General features: G+C 40.7%; 1 protein-coding gene across 1 annotated transcript in view; it reads left to right on the top strand.

The window, feature by feature from the left end:
• The window catches only part of EPG5 (ectopic P-granules 5 autophagy tethering factor), a 52,859-nt gene that overhangs the window by 14,460 nt on the left and 15,395 nt on the right, over positions 1-23,004 (top strand). The window contains exons 12-31 of the mRNA XM_058824485.1: positions 747-901; positions 1,465-1,605; positions 1,799-1,963; positions 3,228-3,350; positions 5,144-5,406; positions 7,268-7,408; positions 7,808-7,952; positions 8,768-8,965; positions 9,690-9,800; positions 10,630-10,749; positions 12,152-12,318; positions 12,510-12,734; positions 14,588-14,711; positions 15,597-15,738; positions 16,804-16,975; positions 18,140-18,302; positions 18,898-19,040; positions 20,277-20,433; positions 21,446-21,640; positions 22,574-22,787. Of these exons, the coding sequence (XP_058680468.1) occupies positions 747-901; positions 1,465-1,605; positions 1,799-1,963; positions 3,228-3,350; positions 5,144-5,406; positions 7,268-7,408; positions 7,808-7,952; positions 8,768-8,965; positions 9,690-9,800; positions 10,630-10,749; positions 12,152-12,318; positions 12,510-12,734; positions 14,588-14,711; positions 15,597-15,738; positions 16,804-16,975; positions 18,140-18,302; positions 18,898-19,040; positions 20,277-20,433; positions 21,446-21,640; positions 22,574-22,787 (3,264 nt within the window). The remainder of the gene's footprint in view (positions 1-746; positions 902-1,464; positions 1,606-1,798; positions 1,964-3,227; positions 3,351-5,143; positions 5,407-7,267; positions 7,409-7,807; positions 7,953-8,767; positions 8,966-9,689; positions 9,801-10,629; positions 10,750-12,151; positions 12,319-12,509; positions 12,735-14,587; positions 14,712-15,596; positions 15,739-16,803; positions 16,976-18,139; positions 18,303-18,897; positions 19,041-20,276; positions 20,434-21,445; positions 21,641-22,573; positions 22,788-23,004) is intronic.

The raw sequence follows: 23,004 nt of genomic DNA, 5'->3' as shown, positions 1-23,004 counted from the left end.
GGAGTACAGTTGCAAAATTCTTGAAAGCCCTTAAAATAGAATGTAACCTAAGTGCACGTGTTTGATCACAAGCACGCTGAGCACATGCATGTCCAGGTTAGGTAGCTGTGTGCACAATGGATTTTTTTTTTTTTATGTTCAGCTGCTGTGACAAAATCACTGTAAGCAGTGTCTGTTGGCATGTTGTGGGTCAGAGAAGGCATTTCACTCTGCAAAACTTTTTACAGTTTAAATGCTGCTTCTAGTGCTTGTTTTGCTGCACAGACTCTATTTCAAGTTGTTTGGAAGAAACAAAAAAACCCCAAAACATTTCAAAGCCCTGTACAGGTTCCTTTGTATCATTACCTTCCTGTTGTCCCACACCCTGAGGAATGGAATGTTTATTTGCTTTTATTAATATCTCTTCTGGGTTTGAAGAGGAAACTTGCTTTGAATTTGAATGAAAATATATCTTAGCCTTCCTGCCTGTGCAGGTTCAGTTCTCTGTTTTCAGAGATGGATTCCAAACATCCAGTGTTTTTTCTTGTATTGTATTTGGGAAGCTCAGACTGGCCTTTCTTTATAGCTCTGGGTGTAATCAAGACCTGGGGCTACATACTTGCAGAATTTTTATTTGTAATTGGCATGGAATGGTCTCCACAGATCACTTCTCTGGGATTTTGAGTGAATAACTATATAAATGCTGCTGATGTGTGTCCTACTGCACTTTAAACATGTTTTTTTTCATTTGACTTTTTTTTTTCTAGATCCAGAGCACCTTGCACAGTTTGAAAAGTATCTCCAGTCAATGAACTGCTCAGAAAAAATTTGTCTGCTCACCACATTTGCTCAGATGGCACAAACCAAAAGGGCTGATGTTGATGAGGATTTTATCAAAATCGTTGTTTTGGAGATATATGAGGTGAGTAACATTACTGGTCCATTCAGGAAAAGAATGAAAATGCTCTTTTTATTTGTAGCAGTGGAAGGTGTGAAACTTTCATGGCTTCTGTAGTTTGTTCTTTCATGGAATTAAAAAAAAGTGCTGCTTTTTAAAAAAGCCGTGAATTAAAATTACCTGAAGTACTTGTTTTTTCTGGGAAAAAGAACAGCTTTTCTGTAAGCGAAGCCAGAATGAAACAAATAAATAAAAATACATTTCTTTTGTTTCATTTTTCTCATGCAGGCCTAACTTGTAGCTCTGGAATTCCTTATGTGGTGTTTTTTCTATAGTTTTTGGTGGGATTTTTTCTTTTCTGTAATGCCTGTGGCTGTGTAGTTCCTGTGTTTAGTTTTGGACATTATTTTGGCAGTGTGACACAGAACTTTCCTGTTCTTCTAGGGCAATCAGTTTCACTTTCCATATGGGCATTTATCAACTTTGTCTGCCATGCCCAAGAGCAATTTGTTTTCCAAAAGACATTTTATTTCCATGTTAGTGGAGGTCAGCCAGAAGCAATAACTTCTCCCTGCTCATCTTCTCAGGTGTCCTATGTTAGTCTTTCCACAAGGGAGACATTCTCCAAGGTTGGTCGGGAACTCTTGGGAGCCATTGCCAGCATCCACACACAGATCATTTCTGTACTGCTGGATCGGATTAGAGAGACCATTGAGAAGGTGGGCATGGTAAGTGCTGATGTCTATAATTTAAATAATTCAAATCAGACACCCTGTTAAACCTAGAGGCCATACCAGGTTGTTATGAACGGATGTGTTAAAGAGCCCTCTGTGGGGTTTTTGGTCATACCTCCCTTTGAAATAGCTGATTACTGTTGTGTGCTGAGTACTGATGTGCACTTTCTGCTCTCTTTCCTCAAAGGTTTCTTTATATCTGTTTAAAGAACTGCCCCTGTACCTGTGGAGGCCTTCTTCATCCGAGATAGCCCTGATCCGTGACTGGTTGTTAAACTACAGCCTGACAGCAGTGGAGAATAAACTGGCTTGCATTATCTTGGAAGGGCTGAACTGGGGACTTGGTGAGCATGTAGGTATTGAGAACAGGAGCCTTGAACCTTCTCACCTTTTCAGAGCAAAAGTTTAACTCAACTTGGGAGTAGAGCAGAATTTGAAAACAGTTAATTGCATGCTTTTTATATTATGTGTGTACACCTAATGGCACAAAATGGGAATGTCATAATAATTTTATAACACTGAAGCCTGAAGATTTGCCTGTGCTGCTTCTTATAGTGCTTCAGCTGAGTTTAAAAGAGAAATTTAAGCAGGGATTTTTCCCTCTCCAAAGGAGGAAATAGCTGACAGACAATTTTTTATTAATCACATGATTAAAATGCTTTTAGCATTTTAAAAAGCAATGCTTTTTAAAAGCAAATGCTTTTAGCAGAAATAGGGGACTCTTCCAAAAATGTTGAGGAAACTGGTGTGACTGTAGTTTGCATCTAGTTGGTATCTAGATGTGTTTTTCACTGTGCAAGAAAAATAATGATTGAAATGAGACATTTCAAAACTCTGAGCATCATTTAAATGATGGGGAAATATTCCATAATATTGGGTTGCTCCAAGAGCTTTGTGAGTTCAGGATATAATTGAGAGTGAATGCTATTTCAGAGAAAAACAGAAATAGATTGGGGGAATAATGTTGCCTGTGTTCAGTGATTTAGTTCAGCATTGCATTCTGTGCATTTGGTCATGCTGAACTCTTCTCTTTGCCTTGTTGATGGTTGTACATGACTATAGACTCACTTTTTTCTCCCTCTTTCTTGTAGACATGTGAATAAAAATGAATGTTAGGGAAAATGAACAGAATTCTTTGCTGTGCAATACTAATGCCATGTCTGTACCCTCTGATGTGGGGGAAAATGGTTCTTTACTATGGCAATTGATGGAGGAACTGCTGTGTTTTCATACCAAAACCATGGTGAATGGGATTTGGTTTTGTTTTTAAAGGCGAGAGTTCAAGTGTCTGTATTATCTAATTTAAAATGGCATCTCTGGATTTTTGGATTAATTATCATATGTTCATAAAATGCATGTGGAAGGTGAATGTTATGATGCCTTTTAAAAAAATAATCTAGTTGTTGGGCTATGTATTGCCCAGTGTGAGCCTGGTACTCTTTAACATTGAGCTGAATTTTTTCCACTGGGCAATATTTATGCCTAGATATTGCAATAATAAATTTGAACAGCCAGAAAAAGACTGGGATTTATTTCTCTGTGGTGCAGCTGAGTAGAGACCAGCTGTAGAGACCTCTTAAATGACCCAAGGTTTCGTGTTCTGACACTGTTTTTAGCAGAATACTCTTCACCTGGATCCAGCTGTCCATTCTGAAGTTGCATTGATGGTCCTGGAAGCATATCAGAAATATCTCTCCCAAAAGCCATATGCTGGGCTGCTTTCTGAAAGCATAAAACAGGTATCCTTTCTTCTTACTTACAAGGAGTAACTTATAGATGGCTGTAAATGGGAAAAGCTGCAGGGCAAGACCTTGTTTTCACTTTTTTTTTTTTTATTCTTTTAAAAGTTGTTCTTTATCCAACTACAATTTTGTAACATACCAACACTCAGTGTTGTCTGCACCCACAGAACTATTTAAAAAATTCAGTTAGGCTTCTGTTGAGCAACTGTGTGAGATTCAGAGAATTATAGAATGGTTTGGGTAGAAGAGACCTTAAAGAACATCCAGTCCCACCGCCTGTGATGGGCAGGGACACCTTCCATTGTCCCAGGTTGCTCCAAACTCCTTCCAACCTGGCCTGGGACACTGCCAGGGATCCAGGGGCAGCCACAGCTGCTCTGGGCACCCTGGGCCAGGGCCTGCCCACCCTGCCAGGAAAGAATTTCTTCCTAGTATCAGATCTGAATCTACTCTCTCTCAGTTTGAAGCCATTCCCCCTTGTCCTGTCACTCCATGCTCTTGTCTCTCTCCATCTTTCTTGAAATGGACATTTTAATTTTGACCCACTTGCAGGTTTGTGAATAGTCACAAACTGCTCCTGCTTTACTCACGCAGAGGTAGACAGTACTTACTATAAAATAGAAAGGCTATTTCTCATTACTGGTGAGCATAAGAGAACTCACTCCAGCTCTTATTTGATGACTCAAGTGTTAATCCCTTTTGAAGCTTTTCAGCAGTGGGCAATGTTATGTGACCTGAACACACCACAGACATTTATTAAATTGATTTTACAGCACACTGGATTCAGGAGGGGATAGCTCCAAGTTACAGAGTGTAAATGGAAGCATAAAAAGATCAAAGTTAAAAAATCCCTGTGTTGGATATTCAGTCCAAGAGGTTTTGATGGGCTTTGTCTTCTCAGTATTTTTTGTACAGTGTTTTCTCCTCCTCTGTATTTTTCTCCCCAGCCTTTTCTTCCCACACTCCAAATGTTCTTTATTGTCTCTGCTCTGTTCTGACTTGCTCCTTTGCACTTACCCATGGTTTGTTGTCTTGTGCCAGCCAGATGAGTTCTCTTTTTTAAGCCAGTGTCAGCCCTAGTTGCCACTTGTGCTGGTGAATCTGTCCTGACTTGCATGAGCCCATAACTAGAATTTGAGAGAAAATAGTGCTTTCTTGTACCCTACTCAGAGAGGATGAAATATCTGCATTGCCCTCCAGCTCTGCTGTTTGCACTGCTCTGTCAGAACATGTACATATTTTTTTCTCCAGAGATTTATAATTCCTTGTGATCTAGACATGGTCTTTGTGACAGTGGGCTCATACACATGTGACTCTGCCTGTCCACATACAGGCTTTTTTCTAAGGAAAGCCTGCCAGGTTTTAGGCTTTTCATTGACAGATAATATCTTTGCATGAATTTTTCGGTTTCCTTTCACCAGCAGTCTTAAATGTTTTAAACATTATTGAAGCTTGTGTTTGTTTTTCTTTTTTTCCAGTATTAGAATTAAAATTTAATTCAAGGTCAGTATATAGCTTGGAAAAATTTAAGCAGACAGTGTAAGTTGATAGCCTTTAATTAAAGGGATGGGGGAAGGAGAGTGAGGTAGAAATTGAGGCTATAGGAGGGGACTGTTTAGATAAACTACATGGTATGTCTAGTAATTGCTGTTGGTCTACTGCTAGGAGGTTTGGGTTGGAAGGGACCCCAAAGATCATCCAGTTCCCCTTCCAAGGACCAAATCCCAGTCCAGTGCCACACGTGCTGTGTCATGGCTGCGCTTCCTCTCATTGCTGCTGCTCTGTTCCAGGTCTCCTACCTGGCCAGCATCGTTCGCTATGGGGAAACCCCAGAGACCTCCTTCAATCAGTGGGCCTGGAGTTTGGTTCTGAGGCTGAAGCTGCACAGGAACGACCGTGGGGTGCAGCAGAGCGGGCTGGCCGCTGTCCCCGTGTGCGACATCGCGCTGGACGCGGCCGAGTCGGTCACGCTGCACCCCCTGCTCAAGGCTGTCAAGGCAAACGTCCCCATCAGCTGCTACCTGGCACTGGCAATGACCACCCTGGGACACAGGTGAGGCTTTTGGGGTGTTTGCCTCGGGTGGGTGGCCCCAGGGACTGAGCAGCATCCCTTGTTAACAGCTTTGTGCCTGTTTAAAGAGTAAAGGGCTTGTGATGCAAGGCATCGAGCAGCTTGTCGTCTCTCTTAGGAGGAGCTGAGCCTGGGCAGTCTGGAGAAGACCAAAAGGGGATCTCATTAATGCAGACAAACATCTCAAAGGCAGGTGTCCAGAGGATGGTGCTGGACTCTTTTCAGCAAGCAATAGCCACAACTAGAACACAAGCAGTTTCATTCAACATGGGGAGGAACTTATGTATGCTGAGGATAGCAGAGCCCTGGAACAGCCACCAGAACAATTACAAATACTAAAAATACTTAGCAACTGCCCATGGAACTTGGATTCTCCCTTTCTGGAGACATTCCAAACCCACCTGGACTCATTCCTTTGTCTTCTGCTCTGGGTGACCCTGCCTTGGAGGGGTTTGGACTGGATAATCTCAAGGTCTTTTCCAGCCCCAACTTTCTGTGATTCTGTGATAGCAGTTTCACAGAATCCCAGAATTGTTTAGGTTGGGAAAGACCTCCAAAGTCATCGAGTCCAACCTGTGACCAGTCCCCACCTTGTCACCCAACCCAGAGCACTGAGTGCCACATCATTCCTTGGATACCTCCAGGGTTCCCTGGACAGCCTGTTCCAGTGCTTAATAATCCTTTTTTTGTGAAGAAATTATTCTTGAATTCTTTCAAACAACCTGCTATTTCCTTTATTTTGCTAGTAGAACTTTTTTTGCCTTCTGCACTTTAGGATTCAGTCATAAGAAATAATACTTAAACTGGGGCTTAATAGTAATTTCTCTGGACAGGAGTAAGACTGAACCACACTTACTGAAAGGGTTGTTGTAGAGGTAATTTCTTTTATCAGGGCAGCACTGCATTCAGAAAGCAGTGAGGAGAAAAAGCCCACTCACTCTGGGAATGGTGAATAAAAGGCATTATAAGAGCAGTGAACCTCTTAGCCCTGACTGTGTTCCAACGGAGTCATCTCCAGTGCTTCTAGCTGGTTTGTAAGCTGGTAAGGCTTTTGGATGTAATCAAATGTTCCTGTCTGACATACTGAGTCACACAGAATTTGATCAGTTCTCACCAGAACTCTTTTCCCTGAGTCTCTGATCCCTTTGGTTTTGTGCTGTGTTATTCAATATTTCCACTAACTTGTTTTTAATGTATAATACTATGTTACTCTTTTAAGGAAAAATTATCTGGCCTTTCTTCTCCTTCCCCAAGGAAGGAGAAGAATCATTGCTTCATAATCTTCTCATTGCTTCACAATAAGATTATGCCACAGATACTTTAAAGCGCTGGAATAGTCTGGGATTGATATTAAGGTATTTTGGGTTGAGAGTGGAAATTTTCCCAGAACTTTGACCATGAAATAAAAAACCAAAGAACCTCTTTAGTCTGTTTCTGTGCACCTTCTCTGTTTGGCCTTTGGCTCTTTTCCCTGGAGAAGGAGGTGAATTGTCCAAGTTAGGCAAAAATAGTGAGTTTAAAGTGATAGAAACTTGATGAAGACTTGCATCTCTAGTGATTTTTGGAAGATGGGACACTGATCCCCAGAAAGGGATTTGTGAAGAAAGGAGATACTTAGTAAATATTTGAGAAGGCAATACTCAGCAAATCTGTCAGCTATTGAATGATTCCTACACTGAAGAAAAATCCTCTGTATTTAGCTATTTAGATTTTCAAAGATAAAGTGTAAAGTTCTGAATATATTTACATCTCAGTTAATAAAAATTAAATCAACACCTTGTCTTCCTTTCTGCTGATAGTGAATGTGTTTTTCTTAAATTTTTTTTGGTTTGTTTTCTGACAGCATCGAGAAATTCTGTGCTGAAGGGATCCCTCTTTTGGGTGTACTAGTCCAGTCTCAACATCTGAGAACAGTAGTCCACGTGCTGGATAAAATTTTACCCTTGTTTTACTCTTGCCAGTATTACCTCCTGAAGAATGAACAGTAAGCATTATATGTTCATAATATGTTAATTTTTAAATTTTATACATTCGTTTGCCTAATTTATTCATAGTTGCAGTAAAAGTCAATAATGATCTTCTGATTTAGACACTTGACAGTCTCCCAGACAAATCCTGAGTAAGGTTTGTGTGTTGATGTAGTTCAAGAACTGGTATTTATTTCTGATGAGCTGCCTTGAATTACAGGCTGGTGTGAAATGTTCATACTGTGCCCAGTGTATGGCTGAACTGGAGCAATTAAATCTGCATTGTGGTTGTGAATCAAAGCCTTTCTGTATGTGTCTCACTGAGGATGTTGAACTGATTTTAAATTCTCTAGATGTAGGCTTTCTGTTTAATATGGAATAAGAGGTATTTTAATTTCATTTGTTGACATCCCTAGGTTTTTATCTTATGTGGAACTGTTTCTTCATCTGGACAGTGGAGTCCCTCAAGGGGTGACCCAGCAGGTTACCCACAAAGTGACACAGCACTTGACAGGAGTGAACTATGGAGAAAATGTTAAGCTGCTCAGTAGTATGATACAGGTAAGAAGATTATTTAAAAAAGAAAGGGGGGAGAGAGTGTTTAAAACCAAGCTTATTTGACTGAGTTAGTGTTAAAGGTTAGAAAACATACTGAACCTAGCAGTTCAGTCACAGAGTACTCTGTATCAAGCATTGGTTGTTGGGTTTGGTTTCTTGAAATGCTCCTGGTTAAACTTGTCTAAATCTGGCAATGCAAGTGACACTAACAACAATATTTACCTTTCAGACTTCTTGGAAAATTCATTTTCCCATACCAGGTCAAAACTGTTTAAAAAAGGAAATGTGAAATGCAGCACTCCTTTCTTGTCTGTGTTATTTGAGGAATGCAGCAGAGATATTAATGTTTGCAAGTTCTGCTTTTTACCATTAATTTAGGGCTCTGGAGTGGAAAAATGTTCTTTAGTTAGTGAGCAGTGGTGTTTTTTTTTAATGCAGAGAGGTCAAAACCCAAGGCCCTTTAACATTAGAGAGGGATAGTGGAAACAGACCTACTCTGGGAAGGCCTTCTGCAGGAACAGCAGCCTGGACTTTGGAAATAGGTGCTGTTTATGCCTGCAGGTGTCCTGCTTAAGGCTTCCGTGTCTGTTTTTGCTGAATGCACAAGATCCTCTGCTCTCCAGGCTTCAGAATCTGCAGAAGTTTGGAGGCTGAAGATGACAAAGCTGTCCTTACTTGGGTGTAGAGAGTGTTGTTGTAAATTATTTTAATTTAAGGATAGCTTTACAGCCTCAAGCAGATCAAACAGTCCTCAGTAAATTCTAAAGCTTTACTCAAGGCTGCGATCTGTTGACCAGTTTTCCCCTTTAATTTGCCAGACTCACATTTTCCTAAGTGACCGTCCGAATGGCGTGGGGCCAGCTGCAGTCCTGGAGTTCTGGGTGCAGGTGCTCACCAGCCAGCAGCTGTGGCACAGGGACCGCGCCACGCTCTGCCTGCTGGATGACCTGTGCAAAGCTGCCTTCCAGTACAGCCAGGAGGACTGTGTGCAAAAGCTGCTTTACCAGCAGCACAAGGTAAATAGAGAGCTCTGGTGTTTTGCTGTGGCTCCTGGGTAAATGGTCAGCTCATGTGTTGCACAGTCGGATTTTGATGGGAATGAATTTTGCTGAAGTGCAGCAAGAATTACTGTGAAGTCCTGGGGTGGTTTGGGTTGGGAGGGAGCTTTAAAGCCCATCCGGTTCCACTCTCCAGGGACACTTTCCACTATCCCAGGTTGCTCCAAGCTCTGTCCAAACTGTTTTTCAGCACCTCCAGGGATGTGAGAAGCCACAGCTTCTCTGAGCAGCCAGTCATGATGATGAGTGATGAATGGAGTCATCTGTTTTTTTTCTGAGTTGCTCAAGAAATTTTTTTTCTTGAGTGGGTCAAGATTAATGAAATGTCTGATACTTTAATAATAATGATAATAATTACTACTAAAACCAGTTTGGAACAGAGTTTTAATTTCATATGACTTGTATTGTTTTTTGTCTTCTTTGCATTTCAAATCTTTGATGGAGTGTTTAGGACAAAAATGGAGTTCCCTCTCCTGAAAAAGCCAGAGTCAGTTACTGCAACAGGATTTTTTCACTGAAATAGAAAGTCCAAGCAGGCATTTCAGTGGTGCCTGGCTGAGCTGAGGTTGCAAAGTAGCAACAGGAGGTGGAAAGGAACCTGGATAAAAATTGAGTGATCCACTTGTAGCTTCTAAATCACCTGGTCATGAAAAAAACCCAAATGTTTTCTGCTTCTGTGCAGAATGCTTTGGGCTATCACTGTGACAAGGGAATGCTGTCTTCACTGGTCAGCTGGATCGTGGCAGGCAATGTCACACCGTCCTTTGTGGAGAGCAGTGCCAACTCCTCTCAGGTGAGTGCCATGATGGTGTTTTGTGAGGGGAAAAGCAGCATACTGGTCTAGGTTTTGTTCTGGGCTGTTGTGTTGCTGGTTTCTGGTTTTTTTTGGTGGGTTTTTTGCTTAGTTTTGTTTGGGGTTTTTTGTGTGTGTGTGTGCTTTTTTTCCTTTTTGGGTGTGTGTGCTTTTTTTTTTTTTTTTTTTTTTTTTTTTTTGTTTTTTGTTTTTTGTTTTTTGTTTTGTTTTGTTTTGTTTTGTTTTTTTCAGTTTTCTCTCTTGGTCACTTTTTCTTCCTGTCCCAGAGTTTGTCTAATCTGCATCCAAGAATTCATATAATAGGATTTATTAGTTACATTTTCTTCTAATCTACTATTGCTCTTGATCTGTTTAACAAGACAAAATCTGTAAAGCCTGACTTTGGTTTCAGGTCAGTCTTTATCTGATAAATATTTTGAATTTGAGTTAGTTTCTCTCTGTTTATGTGAGTTCCTTATTCAAGCACAAAGGGAAAAAAAAACCTTGCAGTACCCCAGACAGAGATGTGTAGTGCAGGTGGAAGAGGAGAGATCTTATTTTACTGAGTTTGAGAAGGTTGTTTCCTCCAGAGTTCCCTGGGTGATTCTGTCAGATTTGTCTACTTTTCCCCTTCTTTCCCAAAATTGTACATAGGGGAAGTTTGAATTTAAGGATGAAGGAGTTTTGTTGTTGAGATGTGATAGTGCCTTTTGCAACTCTGCAATAAGAATCCGTCAAACACTTACTCCTCTTAAGAAATCATCAAGCTTCCTGATCCTGCCCCCTGCCATTTTGTTATCAATGTTTTTGTCATTTCTGTGTTGTCCAGGTCTGGTTTGCATGGACAGTGTTAAATATGGAATCAATATTTGAAGAAGATTCACAACTTCGCAGAGTTGTGGAGGGGGAGCTGGTTATCAATGCTTTAACTCCTGATCAGGCTTTGAAGGTGAGAGAGCTGGTCATCTCTTTTCATTAAAATTAGAGAGAACTGCTGGAGAAAAGTGTTCTCTTGTATAATTTATTTTTTTTCTTATGTACTGCTTCCTTACCAGGATAAATTTATAAATAATGCTTTACTTGGCTGTGCAGGAAAAAATATACTGCAAGGAAATTTTCATTGACATTTTGAGTGTATTTGAGTTCTTTTACATTTAAAAGCTACAATGGAAATACCTGATTTTACTATATCAATATTTACAGAAAACTAATTTGTGCTTTTGCATAATTGTCTGAATCACCTAATGCCTCACAACCTTCAGTGCGTTTATTCTATACCCCTGATATGGGGAGTGCTTATTTTTCAGGTGGGAAAATGTGTCTTGTGTTTCAAACAGATGATTTCTCAGATGACCTGAATTGTTCAGAAGACTGGCCTTTGCTTTTCTCTGCTTTCTGAATTATTTTTCAAGGCTTTCAAAACTATTTAGGTCTCTCCCTTAACAGGGCACTTAATGAGCTGTACTTCAGGCTACATTGCAGCCTTTTCCAGCTTCCTTACCCAAATTCAGTTAGAAATTCTGGAGAGAAGCAAGTGGGAACCAGAGCTGACCATTCTCAAAGTGTGACTTTTGGCACATCCTTCATCTCAGCTGTTTCAGTGTATTTCAATAAAGGAGGTGGTCCTGTAAAAATAGGTTTTCTTGGCCATGTCAAGTACATGCCTTGCATCCTTGGAGCTGGTCTGGAGAGCATTTGTTCTTTGGCTTGCATGTCTTGATTTAGCTGGAAAACAAAAAGAATGTGGGCAGTGTGTGGAAAAGAGGTTTGGTGTAGGGGATGAGGAAGTGCCAGGGAACTCAGAAAAGCCTCCCATTCCCCTGCTTCAGGCACAGTCCAGGGGAGCTTGGGGTGAGACTGTTTAATGGTTTAGTGGATTTGTGGTATTGCTAAGATGGGATACTGCTACTCATAGTTTGCTTTGATTTTGTTCTGCTTTTGCTTCTGTGTTCCTTCTTCACATTAGTTATACTGTGCATTTTGAATTTTCACTAGAGCTGTATTGAATGTAATCTGGAAAAAGCTAAAAGTAGCATGCTGGAGATCTAAACCAGGACACCTACTTCTGTGAGGAAGAACAGTAATTAACTGTAATTAACACCAGGGCCCATATGTTTGCCTTGTGCCAGAGCCATCACGCTGGGGGTTTGTAAGCACCAGAGATGTAGTTCTGCTCTCCAGCATGACTGTGGGATGGGCAGCTCATCCTTCAAGGCCTGTAACAGATGTGTGACTGCTTCCAGAGCTTTCTCCTCTGTAATTACCAAGTGTTCACGCTGTGTTGATCTGCTCAGTTAACCCGTGACAGCCTGTTACAGCACCACACTTGTGTGGAAATGTTGTTTCTGCAGAAAGCCCAGGCCCAGCTGAAGCTGCCCATCGTCCCTTCCCTCCAGAGGCTCATGATTTACCGCTGGGCTCACCAGGCCCTTGCTACCCCTGCAGATCACCCTCTCATGCCACTGGTCTGGCAGAAATTCTTCCTCCTGTACCTTCACCGACCAGGACCACAGTATGGGTGAGTCTGACCTGCTCCAGAAGATTATCAAGCGCTAATAAAGTGCACAGCAAGCGAGAGTCAGTGTATTACACTGACTGCTCCTGAAAGCAGTGGGTACCAACAGCTTTTCTGGTGTGCCAGTTTGTCTGCAGAGATGCTGATTTGACATTTGCAACAAGACTTTGCAATGCTTTTTGGTTCATTTTTAGATTACCTGTAGATGGCTGTATTGGAAGACGCTTTTTTCAGAGTGCAGCTCATGTTAGCTTGCTCAATGAGATGAAGCAGCGGCTGACAGAGGTGGCAGACTTCCACCACGCTGCCAGTAAAGCCCTGAGAGTGGAGAGTCCTGAGGGCACTGACAGGTCACCAGAGAAGGCCAGCTGCTCACCTGATTACCTGACTTCACCTGAGCTGCATAAGGAACTTGTCAGGTAAAAAAAGAAAACCACAAACCTGCCCTGTTTCGTGTTAATCAGTGCAACTGCCTGAGTAACTGCTACAGCACAGTCATGGCTGTGTGAGGAATGGAGGGATGTGACCTCACATGTGCTGCAGGCACTTATTAAAAGCATAAAATCATAGAACATTCAGATTCAAAAAAGCCTTTCAAGATCCTCAAGTCCAGTGCTTAACCCAGCCCTGTCAAGGCCACCACTAACCCATGTCCCCAACTGCATAGTTGGGCTCAAATCCATTCCTCTGTTTGCATAACTTGTTTAGTTTGAGAGGGGAGTGGGAGGTTTTACTGCTAAAAATAAAATATTGTTGATAGGTTTCCTTTTAGGGGAATAGCTTTGCTTTTTAATGAATGGTAGCCCCATGCTGGCAAAATATTTATTATTTAGTCATATCTGTCACTCGTGTACATCACTAGCTATGAATGTAAAAGGCTAGTTGGTGTGTATATATGTTTGTCACAGACCAGAGCCTGAATTTATGTCTGAGTAATAGACAGATAATCAGATAATTTACTGTTGTCTTAAGCACATAGTTCAAGCAGTTTGCTTGGTTAGTGACCTAAAGGTTAGGTCTGCCAAGTGTGTTCTGTGCCACTTGAAAAATGGTAAATCTGCTTACCAAAACCTCACCACAGGACTCACTTTTTGTCTTGGAGTAGGCTAAGAAGGGAGACACTGTCACTCACTGCTACTCAGCTGGTGAATGCCCACTTTTGTGAGGGACAGTAGCTCCTGAGAGGTATCTATACCTCATGTACTCTAAACCTGAGAAAGTATATGAGTATTGCTAGGAAATGGTTGAAAGGATTATTTGAAATATTTGAAAAGAGTCCCTTGTTCAGGGGCCCTGGATGTGTGGAATTGGAGCTCCTGCTCTGTGCTCCCCTCAGCAGTCAGTAGGTACTGTACAAACAAACGAGGGAGATCATAAATCCCACTTGATTGTCTGTGAAAAATAATCCAGAGATGGTCACAGGGTGAACTTGATTCATATTTTCAGTCTTTGATTTCAAATAAGTTTCCCGCTCCAGCAGAAAACCAGAGTACTCTACGCCCAAATAAATCTTACACTCAGGAAGTTTAATGACCTGTCTGGTTTCCTAGACAGGAGGGAAATTATTGGTAGGGTTTATAGGGGCTGATTCTTGGAGTTGGTCTGCTTCCATTTTTTCACCAGTGACACTGATGAAGGAAGCAGGAGTTTGCTAGTGATATTTAATACCAGAGTGTGAAGATTTAATGGCACTCTAGTGCTTCCTTGTCAAGATGGCTTGGATGGTGTGACTGTGAAAATGGTACCAGTTGGTGGAACGATGTCAGCTGAAAAAGAGGTGTATTTATGTTAAAGTTTTAACAAAGGAGGAAATGAGAATGACTAGTCATGAATGAAACTCTGAACAGAAATTAAAAGATGTGGCTTAACTCAGGCATGACTTTTTGAGCAGGCACTGCAGAGAGGTTCTGGGGTGAGGAGCCAAACTTGCTTATGTGAACTCTCTTTATTCTGTTGGTCTTCTGAGTGGGATTGTGATGATACTTTCTGACATAAGACACTATTTCAGCCCTGGGTCTTATGCTAGTTTGCATAAATGTTTTCCTTTTCAGAATTTGTCTTCTTGCTCTTTGTTGCTGTCCTTTGTATTTTTCTAGGTACCTTCTTTCCACTGTGGGTCTTTAATATGGCAGTAAACAAGTGAAAATGCACCCGAAATATCTTTTTTTAACCATGCCACCTTGTAGCATTAGTTGTTGCCCTAATTCTAACTTCAAAACAATCAAATTCACACGGATTTTTTTCTCCTTTTTTTCCCCCCCTCTCCCCTCAGGCTTTGTAATGTTTTAATTTTGTGGTTGGAAGAAGAGAGTTTCCAGAAAGGAGATACATACATTCCCTCTTTACCAAAGCGGTATGATGCACATAGACTTGCTAAAGTCATGCAGAATCAACAGGTGGGTTGCTGAAAATCTGAAATCTAAAGTCCACTTGCTAAAATAAGTCTTTGAAATCAGTGAGAATTGTGTTACTGGTCTTTAATACACATACAGCATGTATGATAACTTCATAGTTCTAACCTTTTTTTCAAAAATCCTGTGCTATCCCAAACTGCCTTCCTTTATGTTTGAAAGAGGACTCAGATGTAGATTCTTTGCATATCTGTCATTTCTTGCAACACAATCCTTTTTCTGTACTGCTCTGTAATTCTTTTTATGTTCTATGTTAGTGTTAGACAATTATTTTAAGTTGCAGCTTTAAATAACAAAAGACTGGAAGCCAAAACCTACTTGTGTTGGTAGTCTGTAAAATGTCAGGTTCAACTATAAGTTAGTGAGTGTGTATTATTCTAGTCTTCAACTATTCTTCTATTATTCTATTCTTCAAGCCTAAAGACTTATTTTGGAAGGGCATTTCCTTATACTGGCTTTGTTTTCACTCCTCCAGTGTCTATGACTACTGGAAATGCAGCCTCCTTTAGGCTGGCTGCAGTTAATCATGCCATGATGTTTTAGACTGTCTTGGTCTCTTGTATTCCTTTTTTTGGAGCAGATTTTTAATAATCTATCTTTGTCTCTTATGTATTAGAAATTATACCATGTGTCAAGTTTAATCTCTAAGTCTCACAAATACTTTTCAGTAGATCTCTATATATGTTATAAAAATAGTTCAGTGTTTTTCATCAGTTTAATTTTTTGCCCTTAATAATAAATTTCCCATGACTTAAAACTGCAGGGTATATATTTTATGTAGTTACTTTAGTTTCACAGCTGCTAGAATGGGTGGACAGCACATGATGCTGACCAAAACAGAGATGATAATTTAATTCTTTTGTGCTCCAGGATCTGTGGATGGAATATGTCAATGTGGAACTCATTCACCATGAGTTTCAGGAAGCTCTGAACCTTTGGCTGCAGGTTCAGCTTGAATCACATCCAACCTGTACTTCTGCAGGGGAAACAGATTTCACCAACCCTTTGTCAGGTAAGAGATAAACATACTGCTAAGGAAACTGTGCCTTAAAGAATTACTGGGATGTCAAAGCCCTGGTTTCTTTAGGAGCTTGATGATGCCTGTCAGTAAAGATATTAATATGGTTTGTTTTCTGTGGGTACAATATTTTCCATGAAATTGTCATGGTTTTTTCACTCAGATTTTCATGACGACATGAAAATTATGACATTGATGCTTTTTGGCTTCAAGTTTGCCATGTCACAGAGCAGAGCTAGGGCATCATGGGTGAGCTCCCCAAGAGTTCCTCTGCAGAGAGTGTGCTCCAGACATTTTCCCAAAATTAGAGACAGACAGGTGAAAGCAAAAATAAAACCAGCTGTACTTGAACACATATTGTCTCTGTTTTTTTTTAGTTTAGTTTAGTTTAGTTAGTTAGTTTGTTTTTTGTGTTGTTTTTTCCCTGTGTGTTTTCTCTGGAATTTTGGCATAGCGAAAGGGTTGTTCTAGGACAGAAGGGGTGATAGTCACAGCTGATACATTAAGGATGTGGAGAGGTTGGATTTGGAGCTGATCCAAAGAAGAGGAAGGAGTGAGGGAATAGAAGGGAACTGGAATAGTTTCATAACTGAAACTGAATGGAAATCAGCAGGAGGAGAGGGCTGACCCAGAGAGAGGCTGTGCTCTGAGAAGGAATTGACACTGTTAAGAATACTGGTGATGATCAGTTTAGGGAAAGGAAGATGAATTTTGCTTAGAATTTTGTCTGGGTGCGTGTGTCAGATGTAAAATAAATGGAGTAACAGGAAAACTGGAAGATAGGACTGTTTGGGGAAAACAAGGAAACCAGTAGGTCTTTTTATCCTAATCTTTGTCTGATGAAAGAGCTGGTCCTGAAAATTAGCTGTGTGAAATAAAGTTTGACAAAAATAAGAATATTAGTTGAGTGATTTTTTTTTTTTCAGAGGGGGAAACCTGAGAAATATTTGCCTGCAGTTAAAAATGCTTCATGCAAGAAAACTAATGTTTTTGTTCACTTTCTCATAACTTTTCTTATTGACCAAACTTGCTTCTGCTTTTTTAAAATCTTTTTTGTAGCCAAAGTGAGGATCATGAATAATTTGAAGAAGCTTGACACTCCCAAGCCCCCTCTGCCTCTGCAGACGATGAAAGCTCCCGTGCCAGTGATTTCCTCGGCCACCCTGGTGAGCCAGAAGGACGCGATCCAGCTCCTGCGCAGGGACCTGAACATCTTGCAGCAGCACGCCAAGTGAGTCCTGTCTGTGCTCTTGTGCCTCTCCAGTGGGTCCAGCACTGCCTTACAATTATTGTGGAGTCACAGAATTGGGTGGGGAGGCACCTTAGAGCTCAGCCCATCTCACCCCGGCCATGGGCAGGGACACCTCCCACTGTCCCAGGCTGCTCCCAGCCCCATCCAGCCTGGCCTGGGGCACTGCCAGGGATCCAGGGGCAGCCACAGCTGCTCTGGGCACCCTGGGCCAGGGCCTGCCCACCTTCACAGGGAACAATTTCTTCCTAAAGATGGCCTTCACAGCAGCCTCATTTGTGGTGTCAGCACAAGACTGTCAGTACTTGACTCTGCTTCTTGTCCCATTTGTTTCCTCTTTCTTCTGATCTATCAGGTCATTATTCCACTTCTTCAACTGACATAAGAGTGCACAAGTCTTACCTAATGACTGAGATTGCATCAGATAGCATCTAACTTATTTTCTGATTTGGCGTATTTCCTGTCTAAATTCTCCTTTTAGGCTAGATTTGTTGACAGTGAGTTACTTAACCCTTTTGCACTAAGGTAGTAGTTGCAATGTGAAGCACCCAGGAGAAAAATCTGATTTCTGGTTTTGGTAGCTTTGTTAATGAGAGAGACTTTCTGTTTTTAATATTCCAACTCAGATAATCCAGCTGAATTGTTTTCAGTCACAACTGGTCAATCTATAGCTGTTCTTACCTAATTTAGTAATTTAATAACAGTATTTTGAGCCAGACCAAAAGCTACTAAGCCCATGAGAGGCTGTGTCTAAATAATTCCACTATCAATTTTAGCTGGGCTCTCTTTTTACTGTTTTCTGGTTTGTTTTGTTTTTGTTTTGGTCTGGTGGAAAATTGCATTTCCTGTAGAGATTATTCTGTTCAGTTTCCTTCCAGGTTGTCATATCAAGTAATTCAAAAGAACTCACACGTACTTGAGTAGTTTTGTTCTTATGAACCTGTTTTTTTGTTTTTTTTTTTTTACTTTGAAGTGCTATTACTTTGAAGTTTTAGCTCAATTTTATTTGATAACCTTTTATGTTTTCCAGGAATGTGTCATGAGTCTTTGTACAGCACATTAAATTGAAGTCTCCTCTCTTAAAAATTCTCAGCATTGCTGTTTTCAGGAAAGATTTTGGTAATTTTATTAATAAATGCCTTTCAGAACTGCAGCTCTCTGGGAGTCTCAGCATGTTGCTCTGAACAGTGAGATCCTGGACACGGTGCCCAAGCTGTATGTCAACAGGGAGGAGCAGATCACTCTCCACCTGGAGTGCCGGGGAACTTCAAATAAAGGCTGCCAGGGAGCAGCCCAGCTCACCATCCAGGTCAGAGGCATGGCACCACCTCTGTTTTGGGGCTGGTGAACACAGAGGATGACTGTGAAATGGCTGAATTATTGTAAAAGTGGTAGCATTTGAGTGAATAATCCACACACATATTAGTGATCTGAAATACCTCGTGTAATGCTCAAAAGGACAAGCAGATCAACAGCTGAAGAATAATTTTTTGCATAATTTGTTTTGCTCGTGGCATCCATTCTGAACTGCTTCCCAGTGTATGGATGTGGGAATTTGCTTGCTGATAGGAATAGAAGCATGAAAATGTTTATGGAAATACTCCCATGTTGCTTAGTAAATTAATTTTTTGATCCCCTCTAAGTTTCAGTCCCTGTGGATTAAAAGCCTTAGATAAAAGACATGAGTTCTATTAGTGTGTGTGATAATTAATTAGGAACATGACCAAGAATGTGTGCTTGGGCACTATGTACTAAATCTGATGAAAGCTCTCAGGGGGAAAGCCATCCAAAATCAGAGTTCTCTGACTGGACTCTGCTTACTTTTTGGAAATAGCTGCAACATGGAAGTCTTCTAGCAAAACCATGTTAATTCTGCAATTAATTTGTGTCTTTTTGTGGTTTAGTTTGAAGGGAAGCACAAAAATGAAGCAGTGAGCCAGCAGCTTCATGCTTTGCGTAAAGAAGTGAGGCAGCTGCAGGCAGAAGCCATGAAGCCACCTTCCCTGGGTGTTGTGGAAGCAGCTGTGCACGTGGAGAATTTCATAACGTAGGTTGCTCAGTGCTGCTCTGGGTAGTGGTGTTTGTGCTTCCATTTTGGTGTGTTAAGAGTTAAAATGTGGAACTTGTTTGTGTGTTTTCCCTGAGCTCATCAGCTCAGGCCAACAACAGAGCTGGAATCTTGAGACCTGTGTGTTTGTAAACCAGTAATTCTTATTATCAGAGGGTCACTCAGGCTCAGCAGGGCACACAGTTTATTGTTTTCTACTACTTTTTATTGTTCTGTGCCTTATAATAGCCCTCCTAATGCTGTAAAAGGACACTGAGTGATGACAAGGATGCTGTGCTAAACTTTAGGAAGTGGCAAACTTGTACCACAGCTGTCTCAGCCATAGACTAAATTACTTGGTGTGAATATGACTCTATGGGTTTTTCTTAATTATAGTTCAGGACATAAATCTTCATTAGAGTGCTGAAATTTGAAATAGTTTTTCAATACGTGAAACAAAATGGTGCTGTGAAATAATACCTAGATAATACCACTTTTTTTTTTGGGGGTATGAATAAAATGGGATCATCCTAGGCCCTCTTCCTCACTTTTACAGTTTATCCCAGAGGTCCACTTTAGCAACTTTATCCTCAATCTTCCAGATTTCTGCTGGGATTCTCTTAGTGCAGCTGGTTTACTATAGAGTGTAATGATTGTACAAGTAAAAGTGTTTATGTACTACTTCATGTTCATTCTTCATCACTAATCTGAAAAATTCTGTGGATGAACTAATTCTTGGAATTTGCGTCTGTGGAATTGCATATTCTTCACCTGTTTTAATTCAGATTTAATGAAGACAGGGGTTTGGTCTCAATGAAACATTTATTTGGCAATGCACAAGAAAAGATTGATTCTATTTTAATTCTTTTATTGTGGAGCCTGTGAAATAAAATGGGCTAGGTTTTCTTACAATACAAAGTCAGTTGAGATACTGTCAGAATATGAGGAGTACATGATTAAAGGGAGAAATAATCCATTGGAATTATGCTTTGGATATCTTTCACTTTCTGACTCTGATTGTGGAGACTTTGTAAGGTTTGGAAGTATCCATTTCAGGCAGCAAAATTACATGAGCTAAATCTGTGACTTTTCAGTCTGGATATGAGAAGGAGGGATACTCAGGGAGTATCACAAATACTTATCTCTAGGCTATATATTGACAAGAAACCTTTCTTTGTTGTCACAGGTTATTTTCCGTACATAACTTTAATTTGCCTTTTCAACTTAATTTTTTAGGGCTCTGATAAATATCTACAAGGTGCAGCCTATGCCTGCAATCAAGAAAGTTGGAATTGGTTTGTTTTTTACGCTGGTAGAATATGTGTGTGATGAAACTCAACGTAATCCTCCCACAAGGCAGTTCTTCACATCCTGCATTGAGATTCTGGGCCAAGTGAGTTTATTTCTTGAATCTGAAAATATTTTCTAAATTTTTAAAATTTGATTTTTCGTGCTTATTCTTTCCAATTTCACTGCTGTTAGTGGGGGGGAGTGGTTCTAAATGTGTTCAGAAGTTTTAAAGTTAATTTCTGAGCTTCTATCCCATTTTGTTTCCAGCTAATTGTATAATGTGCACAGTCTTTAGGACAGATGAAGTTTATATTTAAGCAAAATAAAAACTTGCTCTGTGGTGTCTCTGCTTAGTGTTTATAAATTGTCATTGTGTGAATTAATTTAAATGCTGGTGTTTTGGGCAGGTAACTAAGGTTTGGATACTTTCAGTTCTTAGAAGTGTTTCAGCATAGACTTTGCTTTTACCTGTTGCTTTCTGGTTGATGCACATCTTGTCAACCTCTGTATTTAGACTAAACCTTTCTTCTACAGCCTTGCAGTGTTCTCTGTCTAGTGAGTTATATCAGAAGTTTGCTGGCAGAGAAGACAAGTGCTTGGTGGTGTGGTAATGTTTGCTGTGTTTGTGCTCTGAGAAAATGATTAGCCTCTGCTTTGGGTCCAGATACTTATCTTAAATATAGCTTATTTCAGTGTGCTGCTGTCCTTGAGCACCTCTAAAAGCTGAAGTAGTGAGAAGTTCTTCAGAGCTGTAATTCTGTTAAATTTTTCCTGTTATTAAGCAGGGCTGGTGAAATCAGGATTCATTTTCTTACGCTATTCCATCAGAAAAAAATAGTATTTCTGGGTATTTTAGACAACATATGTTATCACAAATACTGGTATAAATTGAGCTAGGAAGACATATTTTGTGTTATATCTTGTGGAATAGCAGCATTTAGATGATGTTAATCTTATAATCTCAGTCTCTTGTTTTTGAGGAAAACTTCTTATAAAGTTTTCCTTTTTATAAAAGGACCAAAACTGTGGGTATCTCAACAACAAGCTTAAGAGGTATGTTTTCCAGTTGACTGATATTTGGCTGTTATTTTTTCCACCATTCCCACTTCTCTCAGGTGTTCATCAGTGGGACCAAATCAGAGTGCAAGCGTCTGCTCCAGACCATCCTGCAGAACCGGAGGCTCTGTACTCTCCTCTCTCCTTACTTCACTCCTGTAGCCTCTCCCAGTGAATTTGTGACTTTGTACGAAAAAGTTGTGGCCTTTCTGAGTGAGGATAACAGCGATGTTGTCTTCATGCTGCTGACAAAGGTGGGAGTTCTTTGCCTAAAGACCACGTCCTTAAGCTACAGAGGAAGGAGATACAAATGTGGTACTTTAAAATAGCATTGACAGGTTCTGTAGAGCTGTGTTGGTCATACTGGGTGTAAGTGTTACATTTAAGACTCAAGAGGGGCTGGAGTGAAAAGCAAATAGCTTAAGTAGCCTTTTCTAGCCCAGATAGTATCAGTTTGTGCTTCCCAGGGCTTACTGCTGAAATTAAAACCATCTCTTGATGACTTCTTCTGCCTGGTATCTCTGCAAAGACATTCATTACAATAGCCAGTGCATGCCGGGTATCTAACAATCAAAACAAAATTTGGGACAGTGTCTACATTTTCCAGCTCTGCTTGGCACCCGTGTCCTTCCTGCCTGTCTTAAAACAGAGTAAGGTAATAGCAAGATGTGATTTGCATATCTCATGACACTGCCAGTGGAGAAATTAGTGTAGCACTTGGCCTTTGATAGTGCTCTGATTTTCCTCTTCAGTTACAGGGAGGCAGCAGGCAGTCTGTCCTGGGCAGGACTCTGAGCTGTCCATGGTGGCAGTATTGACCCTGCTGACCAAGGTCTGAGCAGGTGCTCAAGGGCTACAAAAGCTTTGCTCCTCGTCCTGAAAATATATGGACTGTGGGCATCAGTCCAGTTTAATGCTTGTGTGGAAACTCTTGACACATCTTTTATGAATCTGAGCCCCTTGGGAAAGGGCTGTTCCATAGATTTGGAGCACTTCTGCAGTATGCTAAATCATAGCCTTTGAGACTGAGGTTGGGAGTTCGGGCTAACAACATGCAAATTCATGATGTTTTTCTTATATACATAGAAATATCATTATTTAATTTCCCTGGTGACTTCTCCCTCCTCCCAAAGGTGTTGTGTGTGCTGAATCTCCTGCTCACAGCTGCTCCCTGTGCTCTGTTGCAGTTTGACCTGACGCAGTGGTTGAGTGTGGCCAAGCCGCCTCTCGCGGAGCGCACCCAGCTCCTGGAGTCCATTCACCTGGCCCTCAATGCATGTGGCCTGGAACCTGAAGAAGATATTTTGATGCCATTTAATATCTTCTGCAAGCATTGGACTAACCTTCTCCAGTATCAATTCCCTGACCACTACAGTGATTTCTTAAGGTTGTTCGTGCAAAGTGAGTATCTGAGGTGATGCATCCTAAGCCTTTGTGCAGAACCCTTCTGGCTTAAAAACATGAACCCTGTGCGGTAGAGTTAAACTGAAGAATGTTTTACACTTCCTTAGGTTTCTGCCTTGGGTGTTTTTATGTGCCTTGCTATGTAATGTGGTTTTTTAGGACATATTGTAGTTCTTCTGTGGGTCGAGGCATACACATCAGTGACAACGGATTT

Source organism: Ammospiza caudacuta, chromosome Z (genome assembly GCF_027887145.1).
Source record: "Ammospiza caudacuta isolate bAmmCau1 chromosome Z, bAmmCau1.pri, whole genome shotgun sequence".
Taxonomy (NCBI): Eukaryota; Metazoa; Chordata; class Aves; order Passeriformes; family Passerellidae; genus Ammospiza; species Ammospiza caudacuta.
The sequence above is the reverse complement of the archived record's forward strand: the minus strand, read 5'-3'. Positions and strand labels throughout refer to the sequence as shown.